Source organism: Cricetulus griseus, chromosome 4 (assembly GCF_003668045.3).
Source record: "Cricetulus griseus strain 17A/GY chromosome 4, alternate assembly CriGri-PICRH-1.0, whole genome shotgun sequence".
Taxonomy (NCBI): domain Eukaryota; kingdom Metazoa; phylum Chordata; class Mammalia; order Rodentia; family Cricetidae; genus Cricetulus; species Cricetulus griseus.
The window spans coordinates 183477005-183496727 of NC_048597.1; the positions used below are offsets into that span (position 1 = coordinate 183477005).

The following is a 19723-nucleotide window of genomic DNA, read 5'->3' on the forward strand; positions in this document are numbered from 1 at the left end:
CACCAACGCCCAGCACAGAGAAGTATTTTTAAGTACAGAAAATTCTGTATTTATCACAGACTGATTATTAAACTTACGCCTTTTAGAAATTATGAGTTTAAAAGTAATAGAGTAAAACTTAGCCTACCATCAGGGCTGATCAAAACTTACTGTTAAGCCAGTCTGCTGTTTGAGGATTTAAAGGCTATTATATAATAATTTCTTGTTTTCATGAATCCTATACTCAGTATACTGTAGGTTGGCCCAGTGTAGCAATGCAATATTCACTCATTTGCTGTTTGCTATAACTTCACTGGGTGTATCATATTTCTGAATCCAGGAAATAAAACTTACAGAAATACTGAAAAGTATTCAGCCTCTGTGAATTCTCCACTAGCTCACCAAGAAAGAACTGAGCCTCACATCACACACAGGTTTCCCTGCACACTAAGGCCTAAAAAGGTACTTTTATCCTAGGCTCTTTGTTCCCAGTGGAGTCTCTGTGACCACTTCATGTCACTTTCCCATTCATCTGGTAGTTTTTCCTGGTAAGACAGCATTCAATCATTACAAAACAGATATAAAATCACAATGATGTGGCCAATTCAAGAAAACAGTGAATAATTATGAGAGCCAGAATTTGTCTTTAGTAAAAATGTCAACACATTGAGGACATTAGCAGTGGGATGTCAACACAGAGAATCACTTTCCTGGGACAAGGCTACCTGTGCCTTCTTCATTTTTGTCAAGGAAATGAATCTGTCACCTGGGAAGCCAAGAAACACCATGACAATCTGACCTACTCCATGAAAAAGTCTCTAGTAATCCAGCAGAGATCCACAGGAAGCCCAGGATGCCAGAGAAGCAAACATAACCAAAGATACCCTAGAATGCTGGTTCCCAAATTCCCCCCCCACCTCCCTCCCTCCCTCCTGCCCACCCTCAGTCTTAGACCATTTTCAGTACTATTTATAGGTATATTTACTAATTGATATTTTCTTGAGTTTTTAAAAACCACATCACTGAAAAATAAAATGTCATGCCCATATGGAAAAAAGTAGAAGCACAAACAGATACAGAAATATGTGAAAAGTGTCAATAAAACACAATGGAAAAGAAGCTTTCCTGCTGTAAATAAAGCTCTTTGCCCCACACTGAGTCTAACACCTGTTTCTCTTCCTACCAATGGGAGACTCCAAATTAAGTCAGTGGTGTGGTGATGTTTCATTACCAGCTAGTGGGGACTGTCTACCTTATCAGAAGGGGATGTTAAAATACAACTAAAAAGGACTCTCACCACAGGCCCCTCAAGTTACTTAGCTATGTTTCTAGATCCTAAATGTTCCTAAGTAAAATGTTAAGCAGTGGTTTCAGCTTCAAAATAAAGGTCATTAACAAAAATAATACTAATTACATACTTGCTACTGCCAAAGCCACAGACATTGCTGAACTCAAGAATTCCCTTAGGAGGCTTCAGCTCCTTGGTAAAGCATGTCCCTAGCATGCTTGAGATCCCAGGTCCCATCCCCAGTACCTTAGAAGTCAAACAACCATACATTTGCTTACTTTCATTGGTTGCCTAAGTCACTGTTGTATTGCTGTGAAGAGAAACTATGATGAAGGCAACTCTTAGAAAAGAAAGCATTTGACGGGGGCTTGCTTACAGTTTCAGAGGCTTAGTCCACTATTACTATGGTGAAGGCATGGCAGCACTATTGCCATGGTAAAGGCATGGCAGCACTTAGGGTGCTAGAGCAGCAGCAAAGACTTTCATCCTCATCAGTGGGCAGAAAGAGAATCGGTCTGGCATAAGCTTTTGAAACCTCAAAGCCAATTCCCACTGATTGACACACTTCCTCCAACAATGCCACACCTATGCCAACAAGGCCAATTAATAGTTCAGTTTTCTTTTATCAATGGGGAAGGTTTATTTTTTTTTTAAGGTATCTCACACTGTACCCAAAGTCGGTGTCAAAATAACAGCAATCCTCATGCTTCTGACTCCTGTTTCCATTAAATCATTCTCTAAAGCCATTTTAGTTACTGTACTGCCTGCTTAATTTATACAATATTGCTTTTGTAAATCTTGAAACTCTTATTCAAATAGCCATTTTACATAAAAATACGTTCTTTTAAGTAATTTTTCCATGGCTCATGAACACATCCTCAAATTTATGAACCTTATTTTTACCATGCTTAGTTTATGACTAGCTCATTTATAAGAGGCCTACTAATATCCTTTTTTCAGAAAATTACATTCCAAAAGTAATATAATTCAGATTTTCCAAAGGCACTACTAATATAAATGAAAGCAGAAAATGCAATATGAGGATGAACTAGCTCTCTGGATGCTTCTATCTGAAGAGAGGAGTTGGAGCAGCCAACAGACTGTATTTAAAGAGTATGGACCCTGAAAACAGCTGACTTCTAATTCCTTATTGACAACTCAACACCTACTGAAACAAGTTTGCCAATTGTGTTCCCAAGTTTATTCCTTTACACACAAAACAAGGCTACTGTAAGAACTGAATGAAGTAGTGACAAGGCACTTCTAATAGTATCGGGCATATGGGCATAAACTAGATATCATACCACCATTACTGTGAAAAGCACTTTTTTCCTTTATTCTTTTTGACATAAATACATTAAAAATTCTGTAATGGTGACTGTGTAAATCAAATAAGCAGCTCTTCTCTGTTGCTCAAGATCAGATTAAGGGGACGTAAAGATATGGAGTATAAACAATTTTGACACTGCCTTAAAGACACCATGGAAAAGAAAAAAATTACTTGTAGGGAAAAACAAAACAAGGAAAGTCATTTAAAATGAGTGACATTTGAGCTGGATTAAAAAACACAGGGGTTTTTTGTTGTTGCTGCTGCTGTTTTGGTTTGTCTGCTTATTTCTATTTCTGATAGCAGGAAAGAGAAATGAGAAGCAAAAAATACCAAACATTTCAGATTGTAAATGTTGGCTAAATATGCAATGCATGAATAAAATCTGTTTTACTCTGATTTCACCCATGGATATCGTACGCTCATTGACTATGAAGAAAACAAACTGACAACAACATAACAGGTTACAGCTGATCCACAAACTCCAGAAAGCTCTCCACAAGTAATGCTAGGAAGCATAAAGTATTATTCACAAACATTACTTCTTTTTGTAAGCAAGCAATAAAATAACGGGGGGGGGGGCTGTCTTGAGCTGAGGATACAGTTTTATGGCAGAGTACTTATTTAGCCTGTACAAGGCCCTGGGTTCAACCCTAACCCCAATCCTCAAAAAAAAACAGCAACTAAACCTTCATATTCCATCTGTACAGCTTTAACAAAGTACCACAGAGTGGGTAATTTATAAATAATAAGAACTAGTTCCTCATGGCTCAAAGGCTGGGAAGACCAAGACCAAAGCGGTAGGAGGGGTGTGTTTCTAATGGCTGCTTTCTGCTTCTAAGATGGCTGTAAGTTCTAGGAGGAACATTGTGCCTCACACAATACAAAGTACAGAAGAGAGGAAGGGAGAACCATACTTAAACAGTATAAAAGCATAGAGGCAAAAGGTGCTGCCTTCAGTATCAGTTCCTGGACTAGTGTGCTTACTCCCCATAACTCACTCAGCCCCCAGAGGATGTTCTTTATATTATTGCACTGAGGATTAAGTTTCAACATGAATCTTGGAACATAAGCATTCAAAGCACAGCAAATACTACTTTGTAAATGAATTTATTAATTTCTAATTCCAAATGTAATTAATTCATATTTAGTTGCCAGAAATACTATTCTTTGTGAAAAAGCCTGGCTCCTCCAATCAGGGAGGAAAAGTCTTTGCCTTAAACTAGCACAGAGGCTTCAGAATAGCTCACTAGTAGATGTCATCACACCTACTGAACTGCTTACACATACAGACTGGGTCTTATGAACTTTGCCAGTGTTTGTAGTTTCTAAAACTGAAATACACCAAACTCCTATTTGAGATTATCGTTCGGTGTCTGCCTATTTGTAAAGCACAATAGGTATTTGCTGAGGCCAATTACTAATCTACTCTTCCAGCTTCTCTTCAACAGTCCCCATATCTATACAACAGCTCACCTTGGTGACTCAAGGAAAGGGTCAGTGTCTTGGCATTAGACAGAATGGGACACAGTAACATACATATGACAAAATGATAATTCTTCAAGAAGTTGGCAATTTAATGAAAAGATGTAGAAACAAACCAAAACTCATGCAGAGTTTTAAGTTCTCAGATGGTACTAAAGGAAGGGATCAATATGCCCATAGCTTAACAATTTTACTAAATACCCAGTGTACACTAGGTAATGAATAGAGACTGAGGTGGTGGTGGGGGGAATGGGAAAATATCCTATCCTTAAGAAATCAGCTACCAAAAGGAAGCCTACACAGATAGCAAATCTGAGTACACAATAGCTATACCTTAATTGCAGGGCATGTTTCATGAATACTTGAAACTGCAAAACCAAGGAGCCCTACTCAGACTAAATATCCAAAACTGTCTGAAATCAAAAATGTTTTAGATTTTAAAGCTAGCTTTTGAATTTTTGTAGTTTGCCACAAAATATATCTTAGTGCTGGAACATAAGTATAAACATGAAATCCATTAATGGAACCATATATCCCTTATGGATACACAGTGTGACGGCAATCTAAAGAAATGTCTTAGATATGATGTGTTCTGATTGTGACCCACCAGATGAAGTCTAGTATGGAATTTTCCATTTAATGCCATGCTATCACTCAACATATGTTTCACATTCTGAAACATTTATGCATTTCCTGGTTTAGGTATGCTCAACCTATATATTCTATTCTTTTGTCTACACTTACCTACCTACCTGTGATAAACTTTAACTTATAAATTAAGCTTCTGATCTTTGGGTGAAAATGAAGGGTAGTATCTATTCTTGCCTGTTTAATAAATTTAACAATACCTAATATATAACAATATATTAAAGTTATGTGAATATGTTCTTTCTCACATTCTCAAATATTTTTGTACTGTACTTCCCTCCTTGTGATGATATGAGATTGTACAACACCTGTATAGGAAGATGAATTATGTAAATGATACTGACACCATAAAGCAGCATTGGTCTACATGAGCACTATGATCAAAACAAAACCACAATTATTGGCATGATGACCAAGATGGCTACTTAGTGACTAAACAGGCAAGTAACTTGTGTAGGATACACTAGACAAAGACATCCTGGTGAAAGATTGCATTATGTCACTCAGAAAAGCATGAAAAATTTACAACTTGTGGATTGCTTATTTCTGTAACTTTCTGTTTATTTTTGGGTAATGGAATGACAGAAAACAAAGCTGTAAATTAGTGGAGAGTACTCTAATCTGTACAGAAGTCCACGGACACAGAGAAAGTAGCACTGAATTCAAGATGAAATCTGAACTTGGGTTCTTGCAAAAGGTAAATATTAAGATGAAACTAACATGACATGGTCACTGTGACTTTCATTAGTGTCTAGGAGTAGAGATAGTATTAACAATTAAACTGATGGAATTACCAAGAAAAAAGACGTGAAAGGCATTTTAATTAAAGGAAATATTGTTTAAAAATGATATGAACGTGAAAGAACATAAACTTAGGTCACTTTATATGTTAGATTTGGGTTGGACCAAAGTCCTATATGAGAAAGAAGAATGAGATATGTGAATACACTGTATTTACTCACTGTATTTACTGAAGGAAGGAAGGAAGGAAGGAAGGAAGGAAGGAAGGAAGGAAGGAAGGAAGGAGAAAGGAAACTTTCAAGTAGTAATGTAAACACTGGCTGACTTTTTTTTCCCCAAGAGATTCAAAGGATGGTAACAAAGCAGATAAGGACTAGATTAATTTTTAATTAGAATTGCCAGAAAGAAAAGCACCAATGTTTTGCTAATACTTGATAAGTCAATGATTTGGTGTACACATAGCCCATTACCTTATAGTATCAAAAATCCAAAATACATAGTATTTACCTGGAGTAAGGGTTATTGGACAAAGTTTTAAAAAGAAATCTCTTTCTGATTTTACAAGGATAAATTAAGGAACTTAAGATTTACTAGCTAGTTTACAATTGTACTTGAGTATGTACTTAGAAATATCATATAATGTGTAGCATATAGAATAGTTAATTAAAAAAACCTGCAAAGCTATACATGAAGTAAATAGTCCCTCATTAAAAGCAAATTCAAATAATTTATTACAGCATATAGAACAGTTATTCTGAAATAGTTGGCACAGTTCCTTTGAAAAGTGTTAAGTGGAAGCTTGTTTTGAAAATCTGCAGAATTTCTTTTTAAGCATACCTAAAAGAAAAAAAATCTTTAAGTAAGTATTATGTGCATATACAACTTTGTTAAGTTCAAATTATGGCAAGTTCAGGAAGCATTAAAAGCTCACTTTTCGAAAGCGACCAACTTTCAATTATGCAGAATGCTTTGGCACTGGTTACACAAGAGAAGGAAAACTGGAGAAAATAGAAAAAAACAACAGACACAAAAATCTGCAAACACATTGATTGTGTAGTGTCTGCCTGACAAACCTGCAGGATTAGTGATGTGGTCCAAAGACACAACACTGAGGAAGTGACACACCCATACATCACTCTATGTTGATGAACCAAAAATCAACTGCAATGATTTTAATTGAAATACATAAACTAATGTTAATATCAGCAACTCAAGCTTGATAAAATTGGCCAGATACAATTTTTAAAGCCTTTTTTGTTTATTTTTGTTTTTCAAGACAGGGTTTCTCTGTGTAGCCCTGGCTGTTCTGGAAATCACTCTGTAGACCATGCTGGCCTAGAACCCAGAGATCTGCCTGCCTCTACCTCTGCTTCCCGAGTGCTGGGATTAAAGGTGTATGCCGCCACCACCTGGCAATTTCTAAAACTTCTAAACAGCCACTTAATAAGCATACATCCTATATCCAAAATGTCCATTACAGGAAAGAAGACACTCACTATACAGTCTCTAACACAACCATTACAGAATCATTGGTTATCTGTTGAGCAGGAAACAGAAGTTAATTTGCTCAGACCAAAAACAAAACGAAAACTTCTAATGAATCAGTACCCTCATTTTATTCTTTTATTTAACATTTACAAAGGTTCTTTTTGGTATTTATTATATGTCAGTGCCAGAGGACCGTGCTGTCTGTGCTTAGAAAGAACATAATAGAGACAAGGCAAAGTAATAATCAACACCGGAATTTGCCTTACTTGTGCCAAAATACTTCCTGACGAAGTAATCTCTTCTCAAACCCTGAAAGGCCAATTAAATCGACCATCGTATTAAGTACTCAATAAGCTTTCTACATCGTTAAGAATCACTAGAATAAAAATGACCAAAAACTTTTTAATTTAAAAAAAAGACTCAAATTCACCAACAAAACTTTTAAGTACTCTCACCACTTTTTGTAAATAGATTATTTAAACATGATCTCTTTTCAACTTGGAGTAATTTAATATATTTGTAACTTAGTATTTGCAAGTTTTCTTATGTTTGTGATCTGTAAAAGTCAGTTTTGAATATGTACAAGTATTTTTAGTTTTTATTTTAGCATTTTTTTATTGGGGAGAAGCATGTGAATACACATGTACATAATAAAAAATTTTAATTAACAAGTTTATATAAATAATCATTGTAGAACCGATATAGGAAAATACTATGTAAATGGTAATATGAGAACTGAACATCTCTATGAGGAGTGAGTTACTTTCTTCATCCTTCTGAGTACCTGTGCTGTTGTGACAAGCTCTCTACTGCAGATTCCCAACATATATACTACATTTCAAAATGTCTAATGTACTCCCTCCTCCTTCCAGGTCAAAACACATCTGCTAGGAATTCATTAAGCTTGATCTACATTTTAATAACAGATTGTAGTTATTATTATTAATCTATTTCAATCATTGGACTGTAAACCACGGAACAAAATTTGCATTTAGGTAAAACAGCATTTTCTAAGATCCTGCCTAAAAGGTGGCTCCTGGAAATAATTTCTATCAGATTCTGCCTCTTCTGATAAATCTTCATTTGTATCAGGTTCTGATTGTTATCAAACTCCCATGGGTGTGATAGAGGAGGACCAAAATGCCAATGCTGCCAGTGCTACAGACAATGTCAATAACTGTCAAATATGTACCACTAAAAACTAATAGATATACATTTCAATGTTGAAACCTTGGAAAATATAGACAGGAGTGGTTTTTTATGTTGTTCAGCAGCTAGTAACACCATAATTACACTTGGGTTTCATTTGAGCACAAAGCTCTCCATTAGTGATTTAATGAAAAGCAGTATAATTGCTGAGTATCAATTGATGGAGACCACATTGTAACTGTTAACGCCTTTTTCACCTTTGGCTTTTCAAAAAGTCTTCCACTTATGGGGGGAGACAAAACATTACTTGCTTTATGAAGAAAACAGAACCCCAAAGAATCTATTTCCAGAGAAATAGTGGGGGAAAGTTCAAAGTACGGAACTAGAGAGATGACTCAGTAGTTAAAAGTCCTAGCAGCTTTTCCAGAGGACCAGGTTCTATTCCCAGCATGCACATGGCATTTGTATCACCAGTTTCAAAAGACCTGATACCCTCTTCTGAACTGTCGGTACTGCATGCATGTGGTACACAGACATACATATGGCAAAATGTCCATACACACAAAATAAAAATAAATCACTTTTAATGTACAAAATAAAAGTGCAAAGTACTGTTAGCCCAACAAAAGCTCAATCAGACATTCTGAGGGCTATTCTGTAATTGCTGTCAGATAACAAATAAACAGAACAAAAAAAGGTAAATCATGTTCTCAATTTTCTTTCCAAACATTAAAACAACAAGATTCATCTTAGTTCACTATTTAAAAAAACAAAAAACAAAAAACAAAAACACATCATTTGTATCCTGGTTTAATAAGAAAAAGGTCTATCGTACCAGATTATTTGAAATATCTATCAGGGCCTGCTTTAACAAAGCCATTAGGTTAGGTATTGGAAATATAAAACAATAGAAAAATCAATACCAAACTGTATTATGAAACCACTACTGATACCTGAAAAGAAGTAGGAGATGGAAAGATTGGCATTTTGTCAAGTTATAGCCAATGTTTAGAAAATTAATGCTTTCTAAAAGTGTTTATAAAGATTAACCCTTGCCATACTATTTCTCCTACTGTTGCTTCAGTGTACAAAAAATGAATAAATGAATAAATAAATAAACAATAACAACAAAAAAACCAATCTTTTTGTACACTGTGAAGATGTATTGCTCTCATTGGTTTAATAAAGAGCTAAATGGCCAAAACCTAGGCAGGAAGAGGTTAAGTAGGAGAGCCAGACAAAGAGAACTATGGAAAGAAGAGAGGAGTCGCCAGGAGATGCAGGGAGAAGCAAGATGAACATGCCATGTAGTACTGAGCCATGTGATAGGATGCAGATACAAAGTATGGGTTAATTTAAATTATAAGAGCTAGTTAGGAACAAGCCTAAGCTATCAGTCGAGGATTTATAATTGATAATAAGTTTCTTTGTGGTTATTTGGGAACTGACTGGCAGGACAAACAGGCCGCCGCCTACAGTTTCATATTAAAATTTTAACTATTTTAAAAACATGACAGTACATTTAATCACTGTGTGCAATATTTTTCAATGGGTGACACAGCTTGGGATAACTGTCAACCACAATCACTTCCCAGAGTAACAAACTTCCAATGGAATGATAAAATTTAAAACCATGGAATACCCTCAACACATTAACATTAAGATGACCACTTGTTACTGAATAAACATGCTTTCAAAGATATCATAAAAACTACGTTACTTATAGGTTAAAATACTGTTTTTAAATATTAACTTCCTAACTGAGGTCTTCTATCTCTACTGAGAAGGTCATTACCAATATCAAGAATTGTTTCAGGTGTAGGGACATATGCTTCACCTATCAGTTTACTTTTTTGTGTCATCTAGCAGACAGATGCTCTCCTACTATACTCTTTCTTTAAAGATTACATACAGCCACCCACAAAGTGCCAGACAATATATTAAACACCACAGTAATACAGGCTTACACTAGAAGATATAGATACATTATAAATAAAACAGCATGTACTACCAAGCAATTTATCTGCAGTTGCAGATGTCAAAGGTAAACTTATCTTTTATGATTGATGAAAATAAAGCCAATATCATTTTGCAAAGGCAAAAATTTGTGATGATGAGTGACAGACCTAGGTAGAGCGAATCACTGGGGTAGCTTAAGATTAAGTCTCTGAGACATTAGTATGGAACAAAATGGCAATCTAAGGATAGTAACATACAGAGATCTGTGGCTCCCTCTTAGCTAATTTTCAATTTATTACTTTCTTTTCCTACTCAAAGCAAATGTACCAGAACATAAATTGTGGACTGTATCATTTTTCTTCTTGAGACAGGTTCACACTATGTGGTACAGATGAGCTTCCTATGTAAACCAAGCTGGCCTTGAACTCATAGTGATCTATCTGCCTCTATCTCCTGAGTATAGGGACTAAAGTATGCACCACTACACATTAGGAACTTATTTTGTACAAAGTGTGAAACTCCAGTGGTGATAACATCTCTGACACTCCTGAGCATAGTGTTTAGCACACAGAAAGCACTCAATAGAATATGAACACAGTAATACTTCAACTTTAAGAAAAAAAATTAGTCTGCGCAATACCAAACTAATCTCACAAAAAAAAAAAAAAAATGAGTTGTCCACCTATACTATTTCCTCAGAAAAATCAAGTCCACCTGGAACTTACTTTCTTTTTGTTTTCCCCTTTGGTTTTTTGAGAAAGGGTTTCTTTGTGTAGCCCTGGCTATCATCATATCTATATGCTACCCTGACTTGTGGTGGTGATGTGAAAATGATCTCAGTGAGAACACTGAATAACATTTAAAAAAAAAAAAAAAAAAGGAGCACTGGAATTTCAATTTTCCTGGAAAACTGAAAGCCAAATGAAGCTGGTAAGAATAATTTCTGTTCATGTAGGTTACACAGTAATACTTAGAATTCATCTCAACACAAATATGAATACTATATGAACTGATTGTGATAAATGATTTGAACTAGTCTAGTTAATAGTTAACCATGTCATAGGTTGAAGTTACTAAATATAAAAACAAATTAAAATATCTTATGTCAAGAAAAGGGAAAAATTCTAAAATTCTTATAAAGTAATTGAATTCAAAGAATTATAGAATTAAAGACCACAGAATTTAACAGATTATTCTATTTTGTTGTGCATTTACCCAACTGCCTTATAGATTACTTTAAAATGTCTATTCTTTTCATGAAAAGTCAAATGTCCCTATCTTTTCCTAAAATAGAATCTTACTGCCTTATAGCAGCTGACATCTTGGCCCTTCTAGCTTTCTCCACTGGCCCTACACCCTGCCAGTCATAAATGCCCCGAGAAAGACCACCACTGGGGAGCACGACCCTCTGCTCAGTTCTGCATGCATCAGTGGCTGCACAGCAGACACATGCACCCTACAGTCACATTCACTGACACACTGAAGCACAGGAAGAAAGTCAAGATGTGGAGACTTCACCTTCGGCCTCTTTTTAAGCAAAGACTGGTTTGTTGTGCTTTAGATTTCATGACTTTTTGCTTTCTAAACACTACCCTAAGGAATCCCCCATATTGCTACATATGATATAAAAAATACTTCTAAAAAACTTCAACTTGTTATGCACACATTTATTATGATCTAACCAAAAAGCTAGTTTTTGTTTTTTGTAAAACAAAAATGTTGATGGTGCAACAGCCTCTTTAAATGTATACATTTAAAGTATAAAGTATAAATCATTATAAATACTTTTAACTAAATTCAGGCTGATTTTGACAAACCCAGCAGAATTCTTAAAAATTTAAGGGAACTTATGAAGTATCTTACTGGTGTTTTTTTTTTTTTTTCAACTTAATTTCCAAGAACCCATCCCCTATTTTTTACTTTGGTTACCTCAAGAGGCTTCAACCCTGGAGACCATAACAGCATCACCTAGACCTTTACACCAATCCTGGAGTCAGCTTCCTGCAGCTGGTAAAACCCTGAAAACTGCTTAAGAGTCTTCTAACTACAAGTAGAATTTTCAGGGAAGGAAGAGAATTCTTTACAGCCAACCTAATCTTTAAACCTCAGCTCTCAGCAAGCAAAAGGCAGATAAAGACAAAATTTATTTCTCTCTTTCTCTTCTCTCTCTCTCTCTCTCTCTCTCTCTCTCTCTCTGTCTGTCTGTCTGTCTGTGTGTGTGTGTGTGTTTGTGTGTGTGTTAGGCATCTATCTTTCTACTTCACAGTGAAGGATAGGTATGTATCAGGAATCAGATTAAGTTTATGGATACAGTAACATGGGACTTATTTAACAAAACCAAAATCTAACTGAAGGAAAGAATATAATTTTCAATAAAACACTAAAAAACCTTTATTAAACAATTCAGAAATCATCATTACAACTCAAAGGAATGAATTTGAGCCAATCTGAGATATGATCTGATGATGCCACCCTATAACTTTTTCAGATCAAAATGGTCCCCAAAATGCTCAACTGTGTGCTATGGTATATCCCTCAATGGGTTTAAGTTAACTTGTAAAGTTTGTTTGAAAAAAAAAAAAAAAATCCCTTAAGCTTTTGTTGTCCAGTAACCAAATAGCCTCAGTTTTTGAGCTCATATTCACTGGGCTGGGATTAGACACAGACTCTCAGTGCCATTTTTTCATGTCTATAAGCAGCAAAGTGCATGAGAACGCAGGTCAGTGAGTAAGATCAGAGATCTGGAGTGAATAAACTCTGAGAAAGCATAAAAGACTTATCTTCCTGAAACACTATGAAGTCAGATGTTAAGTCATTCTGGTTCCCCTAAACACAATTACTGTCATTTTCATTATCCAAGCAAAGAAATTTCACATATATCAAATCGCTAGTTTAAGATTCTGTTGTAGTTTAGTATTTTGATGACTCTATACTTTGTTATGGCTATGTTTCCGGGTTTATTAGAAATTCCAGTGTGAGCAATATCAACTACAAAGAGTTTTCTTTAAAAGTTGGTTGCCTGAAATACTCAATGCATGAGAATAGTACCTGGGCTTGAGTTTCCCCCCAACACACACCCCAAAAAATCTACTTTAACTACTTTATATGAAACAAAACAGTGGTTACTATCAGAGAGGTGCTTTAAACTCTTAAATAAAGAAGGGAGGAGCTGAGCTAGATAGAGACTGCAGCAGCAAAAAAAATGGCAGCTCTAAGTAGAGACTTAACAGTGCACTGCACTATTAAACGATTGGTACTGAGAGGAAAAGGAAACCTAAAATGAGTTATAAAAACAACCAAAACAATCTGATAAACACTGTGACACTTTGTTTTTACTTTTTTTAGAGATACAGGGTTTTTCTTTGTAACAGCTCTGGCCATCTTAGAACTTACTCTGTAGACCAGGCTGGCCTTGAACTCACAGAGATCCACCTGCCTCTGCTTCCCAGATAAAGTTTAAAGGTGTGTGCTGCTCCTGCTGCCACACCACCACCACCACCACCACCACCACAACCACACCACAACTACCACGAACACCACCACCACCACCTCAACCCAGCAAACACTGTGCTACTTTAGTTTGCATTTACATTCACTGTTCTTTCAACAGCTAGAAGGCACTTTCCGCCATGTGTTCTATAGAAAACTATAGCTTTTTAAAACCTAACAGTGTTTTTTATTTATTAAAAGTCTTGAACATACAGGGCGTTGGTGTCGCACTCCTTTAATCCCAGCACTCGGGAGGCAGAGGCAGGCAGATCTCTGTGAGTTCCAGGCCAGCCTGGTCTCCAGAGCGAGTGCCAGGACAGGCTCCAAAGCTACACAGAGAAACCCTGTCTTGGGGGTGGGGGGGAACTCTTGAACACATCTTATAAATCTGGGTGTCATTGGGTAACCAAGATGAAATAGACTCTCATTGTCCCGAAAGTTTTAACAAACAAAAGAACATGCTGAACCTCTAAGGAAAAGAACTGACAGAAAATACTGTCTGAGGTTGTTTGACTATGAAATCTTTGTTCATGTCACTGGTCAAAATCAAAATGTAGGTAATTATGGCTAGGAACTGCCAGCCTAATAAAAACCTAGAAGCACTATAAGGAAAGAATAAGCACTTATATAAATGGGCAGATTAACTCAACTTCTAAACTGGCTTTTTAACTTTCAGTTTCGCCATTTACTGGCTCTGTGACTTCAAATACACATGCAATTTCCCTCTAATTCTGTTTCAGCATTTGCAAGACAGAAATTAATTTTAATTTGAGTCTTTTCCAGAATAATATTATGGAACATGTCCTAGAGGATCCTAAAACCCTGAATACCTACAGGATCCTTAGTAAATCCTAACCTAAAAGTAAAGACTACTTATAAATCCTAATTTCTGGCTATCCAATGCTCGCCCACCCCACCCCCCATAATCTACCACATGTTTATGTGACTGTTTATGAGAATACTAACAAAGCAATTCAAGAGGAACAGAAATGAATGTCTTAGAAAAAAGAAAAAGTCAAGATGACCTGAAGCTGTGTCTTCTGTTTATGACACACATGCACATGTCCTCTTAATTGAGCAAAATGTAAGTAAGCATGGAGGAAAAGGACTGCCATGTTCATTCCACATCATCTGAGAATGGAGGGAATACAATTTCACAAAATAATTCTCAGTTCAATTAATTGGTCCTACCATCACCCAAAATATTACCAATCAGGAAGGGAAAACAATCTTTTGTTTTTGTTTTTCAAGATTGGGTTTTTTAAGAGTTTTTTTGTGTGCATGAATGTTTTGGCAACATATATGTATACCAAGTATATGAGTGTCCAGAGGCCAAAGAAGGCTGTTAGATCCCCTGGAGCTGCTATTTGGATGTTAGGAACCAAACTCAGGCTCTCTGCAAGAGTAACAGTGCTTTTTTTACTGCTGAGCCCTCTTTGTAGTCCCAGAAGATAAAATATATGAAAATTAGTGAGGGAGTCAAGAGTGAAAGAATCAGCCAAAGCTTTGGCAACCATGATAGCCAAAACTGTACAATGATACCACTGCAACTCATGGCTATGGTCAAGACTCTGTTCACAGCTTTAACAGAACTGTCTGCTACTAATGGGTTAGTTATGCGCCAAAAAGATATATTTATTTCTCTTCAAACGAGAAAAGCCCTCTACTATTGCATACTGACAAATCAAGAGGGTAATTCTGAAATTCATAAAAAGAAACACTGACATAGCACAATAGCTTTATTTCCTACATAAACATACATCAAGATATCTAAATGAATATAGTAATCTGTTTTCTGTGGCAAATTATTCATTATCAATACTTGTTAGATAAAACCTCTGACTTTTGCAATGTAATCATTTAAGTTTTTGAAAGTTCCATCATGAAAAACAGTGGCTTTATAATCCACTTTATAACGCACTCTTGCTTCAGGTAAATGTACTTACAGATGAACATAACACTCAAGAGAACACCATTCCCTAGATGAATAATTCCTCTTCCAGCTTAATGCTATTTTTTATATGTTGGCAGCAATGATAAAATGTTACTGCTTCTCTGTTCTCTTTGTTTCTGAGCATCCACCATTCACTTCAAAGCTTTCTGTTATAGCAATCAGCTATCAGTGGTCCAATGCTTCTCAAAGCACCAAATACACAGCAGCAGAAAGCTCTAACGGTGTGTTTGCCACCTGAAACTCCCCTATACTATTAAACATCTAGAAAAGAGACCCTCTTCTAACTTCATATAGTACAACCATCCCACACATCTGGATGTCTTAACAGTTCAATTACTGCATCTCACATCTTACTGTATTGCCTGCTACTCTATGCAACTGCTTAATTTAAGGAACATTCCTATCCAAAAGCATGTTACTGCCATGCCCATCACTCATTTAGGGTGCCATACTGAAGCACTCATCATTTTACTGAAAAAAGGATAAAGAGGGGTAAATCAGAAATTGCCAGTGGCTGACAAAACCTTTTTGAATGTTTCTACCTAATTAAGAACTGCAGAATTATACCATCCCCCTCTTTTATTTTTTTCAAGACACAGTTTCTCTGTATAGCTTTTTAGACCAGGCTGGCCTAGAACTCACAGAGATCTACCGCCCAGATTCTCCCCTTCTCCTTTAAATGTAAAAGGATACTTTAAAATTAGGCAATTATACTACATTGGATGATACATAATCTGTACAGCTGTACTGGACTCACTACATTAGGCAGTTCAGATGAATGTGATTTTTTTTTCCCATTTGAACAGTGAAGAAACTAGTCTGTTTACAAGTCTTACCTATAGACTTACTTTAGATGTAGATTTTATAGAGAAGAGATAATCTTTAACAGTATTCCAATAATTCTCCAAAAACTGGGGGGGGGGGGCATTAAACATATGTTAATAAAGTCCCCAATTGAGGAAATAGAACCTCAAACTGAATTATAGGAATATTTTTTAGTTAACAGCTGCTCAGAAGTGACTGACGTATCTCCTAGAGACAACACTTATTCCCCCCAATTTTAACAGTTACATTAGCCCAAAACTGTGTGAAAGATGTAATTCCTCTGGGTGTGCGCCATCTCTATGAGCAAGGCTGAAGGTAAGGATATACATTCTAGAGGGGCGATAAATTCTTCTAGTTCAGAGTAACAGCCTCAGTTCACATCAACTTTACTTACTACGGCTACATATAGTATAAATAAATGCTGCTTGGAGGAAAAGTTAAAATACAAAAGCAATTTTTAAACAGACCTTGATGGAAGACTCAACAGAAAATTAACACAAAAACGTAGAAATTTTCTTTGATAAATAATTGTTTTCTTTTTAAACGTAGTTCTGGGCTTTAGCTGCAGTAAGTAACCCACTTACCAGTGGTTTTCAGCACATGTTTTACTGCTTAGACAGGTCTGTGTCACACTCAATGACTCTGGTTTATGACTGTCAGTTGCCATAAGCAAAATCCACACTAGAATATCAGACTCTCACTCCTCAAAACTAGAGAAGAAGAGAAAACAAAGGCTGCACACAGCAAGATCCCTTACAAAGCATCTGTAGACCACCAGGAGTCTGGATGGAGTAATCTACTTAGATTAACATGGTTGTGACTCAAAAGGTCAATTCTAAGATCACAAAGCAATCTATCCTTTAGAGGTAGAGTGGTGAAATCAATGTCAGTCACACAAACCACATTATTTATCTGATGCCAATGGCAGTTAATACAAGAGATTACATAAAGCCTTTAGAACATGTACAGCTACAGCATAAACAAGAACAAAAAAAATGTTACAGGACACAGCTTCTTTTCAGACAGATTTTATAAGAAGGCTGAATACTGCCTTTTAAAAAAATGAGTGGTTTCCAAACCAAGAGGTTTGGCAGGCATAAGACACAATCATGGGGCTTATTTCAGACTTAAAAACTTCAAACTGTCACTTAAGAAAGACATATTGGGGGGGGGGGGGGTTGTTCTGCATGGGGCAGAGAGAGACAGAGAGAATGATCAATAACAGTGGTGATAAAACATAAAGATCAGGTCACACCCTTCAAATTTTACTTGACTTGCAAACAAATGTTTACACAGCCTCAATAAGAATCCAAGTGCTTAAACTGACCCTCTAAACTAAATATTAAGTTTTATCAAATAGTACCCAAGGAAAAATGATCCAATGTTAAGTTAAGTTTGCCAAAGTCACTGTTCTGTAGTCTTTTTAACTACTCCATAAACATACCTAGTAAGACAAACAGTAAACCACAAGTGCCCCTGAAAGAATGCTTCTCTGGCCCAGAAAACCTGCAATAAATGCATCACAGGGACATGGTTCAAACTAACAGACCAAAACTACTTCCCTTTACACACTCTTAGCAGTGCTCTAAAGGAAAGACCCTGATTTCCAAATGCTAGTTCTTTGAGCTGGAATAAGCAAGGAAAACTTGGATTCGTCTAGCAACAAGGGAGCTTTCTTTTACATATTTATATAGGACATGGTAACAGAAAGGATCTCTGATCACAGATATTTAAACAGAGTCACCAACTTACCGATCAGGTTTGAGTTCATGAAAGGTGTTGGGGACAAGCCTTCATGAGCTCCTAATCGACTGTCATTCAAGTGATCACTGTAATGAGGGCTGTCTGCAAAAGCCTAAGGAGAGAAAAGACCAGAATATTAAAGAGAGTACAGTAACACTTATTGTATTAATGAACAGGCTTACACAGGGTCTCCGAACTGAGCTCCGTATTTGTCATTCACAGCACTGAATAGCACTTGCCTCCAAGTCTAATGGCCCAAGTTCAATCCCTGATACCCACACTATAGAAAACAAAAATGACTACTACAAGCTATTCTCTGACCTCCATGTGCTAACCTCAGCAAACACACACCACCCAACACCATCCCCTCACAATACAAATCAACAAACAAATTTACTTTAAAAAATAATTCTTGCTCTTTTTTTAAAGATTTTGATTTATTTATTATGTATACAACATTCTGCTTCCATTTTTATCTGCACATCAGAAGAGGGCACCAGATCTCATAATGGATGGTTGTGAACCACCATTGCTGGGAATTGAACTCAGGACCTCTGGAAGAGCAGTCAGTGCTCTTAACCTCTGAGCCATCTCTCCAGCCCCAAAATATCTATCTCTAAGACCCCATGTCATGCAAACAGAATAATCTTTGGACATATTCTCACCACATCCAAAAGGACAATTCTAAACATCATTAAAAAAGAAAAGAATGAAGCCAGGCAGTGGTAGTGCATGCCTTTAACACCACACTCAGGAGGCAGAGGCAGGCGGATCTCTGTGATTTTGAGACCAGCCTGGTCTACAAAGCTACACGGAGAAACCCTGACTCAAACAACAAAAAAACAAAAAAAACAAAAAACAAAAAAAAAAAAGAGAGAAAAGAGAAAAGAATGAGGAAAAAAACATACTTCCAAGCTGTAATGCATCAGGAAAATGCTTCTCTCCACTTATTCCTCCTTAGTTACTACTCTTACAAAGAGCCAGACAATTATAAGCTATACCTAAAATACTTTATTCATAATTAATAAACTGGAAATAGATAATGCTTAAATATAAAACAAATACAGAATGAAATTAATATGGTAAGATACACTCTTATGTAATCTGGGCAGTATAAAAAAGGAGAACAACAATATAGCTCATAAGTCTGAAGAGGAAATTATAAGCACATGATAATATAGGCTATGAATATTTCACAGTAGCTATTATATTTCGCTTACATTCTAATACGTTTTCTTAAAGGCAAGAGTGGAACAGGAAACTTTACAAAAGGCCCTGTGGGTTAGAACTGTTCTGGTTCTCAGGCTCCTACATACAACAAAGCACTGCCTCCAAAAGTGTAGTGTTCCTACTTAATTTTTAAAACTTCAGGTGATAGCCAGCCCTCTGATACCTTAAAATCATGATAGCAAAATAAGATGAAAACAGAAGAGAAACCACAAGAGACAGAACCTGTCCTGTCTGAGACCACTCAATGTCTCCTGGGGCTGTATCACTGAACATCATTCTCCAGTGTGTACCCTACCCTTCAAGAAAACATTAAAGGAAAAGAGACAGACTTCACTATCTCTGTGAAAAGAGATATTAATTCCAAGGGCAAAGTAACTGTTGAATCACTACAACTTATAGATGCACTTCCACTATTCAA

The 19723-nt window shown here is 36.3% G+C and overlaps 1 protein-coding gene across 8 annotated transcripts in view; it reads right to left on the reverse strand.

Moving 5' to 3' along the window:
* The window catches only part of Tcf12 (transcription factor 12), a 251544-nt gene that overhangs the window by 130361 nt on the left and 101460 nt on the right, over positions 1-19723 (reverse strand). For all 8 annotated transcript variants that reach the window (XM_035443796.1, XM_027411205.2, XM_027411206.2 and 5 more), the window contains one exon: positions 18085-18187. In XM_035443796.1, coding sequence (XP_035299687.1) covers positions 18085-18103 — 19 coding nt within the window. In that variant the 5' untranslated portion in view covers positions 18104-18187. The remainder of the gene's footprint in view (positions 1-18084; positions 18188-19723) is intronic.